Source organism: Sinocyclocheilus rhinocerous, unplaced genomic scaffold, assembly GCF_001515625.1.
Source record: "Sinocyclocheilus rhinocerous isolate Xijiao unplaced genomic scaffold, SAMN03320098_v1.1 scaffold1352, whole genome shotgun sequence".
Taxonomy (NCBI): Eukaryota; Metazoa; Chordata; class Actinopteri; order Cypriniformes; family Cyprinidae; genus Sinocyclocheilus; species Sinocyclocheilus rhinocerous.
Genome location: NW_015656168.1, coordinates 259968 through 261611, shown reverse-complemented (window position 1 = coordinate 261611; position 1644 = coordinate 259968). Strand labels below are relative to the sequence as shown.

Sequence of the window (1644 nt, the reverse complement as noted above, 5' to 3'; positions counted from 1 at the left end):
AGTGTTTCCACTTTTGTGTCCGTATGCATCAGACCTTCAGTCAACGGTCCGTGGGCGTGACGTCTGAGGCTGAGACTAATATATAGCCTACTTCTGTAGAACACAAAAGATGGGAAAGTCTTTCACTGTTTGGTCAAAAACACTTTATCAAAATATCTTTGTGTGTGTGTTCTACAAAAGAAATAAAGCCATTTAGGTTTTGAACGACACGATGGTGATGACTAAAGGGGGATGAGTAAATGCTGTCAGAGCTTATATTTTAAAATTTTCATTGAAGGTGTCTGCACTCTGCGGCAAAAGTATGCCGCTGGAGGACTTTTATTTTGAATAACAGTGAACATGCATCTACGATTGTCGTCAGCTTCGCAAAAGAAATGCGGAAGTGTCCGTGCTGCTGATTAAGTTCAGTAGAGTGCTGACACGTACATAAGGTAAAATATAAATTATGCTTGCCTTGTTATAGTTCATTTGCCCGTCGCGTCGTTCACATTTATTACAGAAATAATGCTAACTGCAGACGTGTTAAATAGACACTGATGAGCTGAATCTCATTCATTCATTCATCAGTTAACGTTATTTCGCTCGTTTATTCATTTCCTCATTCTTTTGTTCAGCTAGCCAGCTGTTTATGCAATTTGCAGCATCTTGTACACAGACAGTGTAAAATTGTAGTCCTGTTTTAGGGGCATATATTCCCGTAAATGCATTATTATGTGCTAACTGTAGTCAAAACCTCTTGACTTGTGGTGATTTGCAGGTGTATTTGAATGACTGTCGTCCCCAGACCAGCTTGCTCAGGTCAAAAGAAAGATGGGTAGGCGGAGGAAGAGGGTTGCAACAGGTGATGGTGTACCTAGCCCAAGAAAGGAGGAAAAAACACCAGCTCCCCCACGCAAGGAGAAGAAGAAGAAAACTGACATAGGGAAGGTGTTTATCAATATATCCATCGGTTTGTGTATCTTCAGTCTTATCTGGTTCTTCTATGCCCTTTATATGCGCTCATCCTTGGCCAGGAGGGTTGTGACCTTGCACCCCTCTCCACGGGTCTTGGATGCTAATAGCTCAAGTCCTGCTGTGTCTCCTGAAAGATATTGGGGTACATATCGGCCCCAGGTGTACTTCGGGATGAAAACAAGAAGTCCCAGATCTGTTGTGACAGGTGGGGTGATTCCGATGCACACTTTATGCACCATTTCTATACATTTACTTGCCTTTGTGATGATTTGAGGTTATTACAAGCCTGCATTTTTCTATTGATTTAATTAGGCTTAATGTGGATGCGTCAGTTTGCTGAAATGGATGGAAATCTTAGGCACACTTGCGAGCAAGGGGACCATTTGCTGGGCTACGGATGGCTAATGCATGACGGAGTCTCTTTTGGAGTCCAGGAGGTCCATGACCGTGAATTCACCCTGACCACAGAGTTTGTGAAGCGTATGGGTGGAGATCATGGTGGAGATTGGACTTGGAGGATTACTGCAAAACAACATGTAAGCAAAGAGTAATGCTCTAACAGTTTATGTGTTTAACAGCCAGCACTAACTGATTTATTATTTTAATATAGTCAAATACAAGGATATTTAAATTCTAATATAATAGGAGTAAAATAGCACAAAGGTATTAATTGTTTTCAATGCACGTAGC

General features: G+C 41.5%; 1 protein-coding gene across 1 annotated transcript in view; it reads left to right on the top strand.

Moving 5' to 3' along the window:
* Positions 1–304: 304 nt before the first annotated feature.
* The window catches only part of mogs (mannosyl-oligosaccharide glucosidase), a 7269-nt gene continuing 5929 nt past the window's right edge, over positions 305–1644 (top strand). Inside the window, exons 1-3 of the mRNA XM_016527281.1 lie at positions 305–431; positions 758–1159; positions 1267–1490. Of these exons, the coding sequence (XP_016382767.1) occupies positions 811–1159; positions 1267–1490 (573 nt within the window). The 5' untranslated portion in view covers positions 305–431; positions 758–810. The remainder of the gene's footprint in view (positions 432–757; positions 1160–1266; positions 1491–1644) is intronic.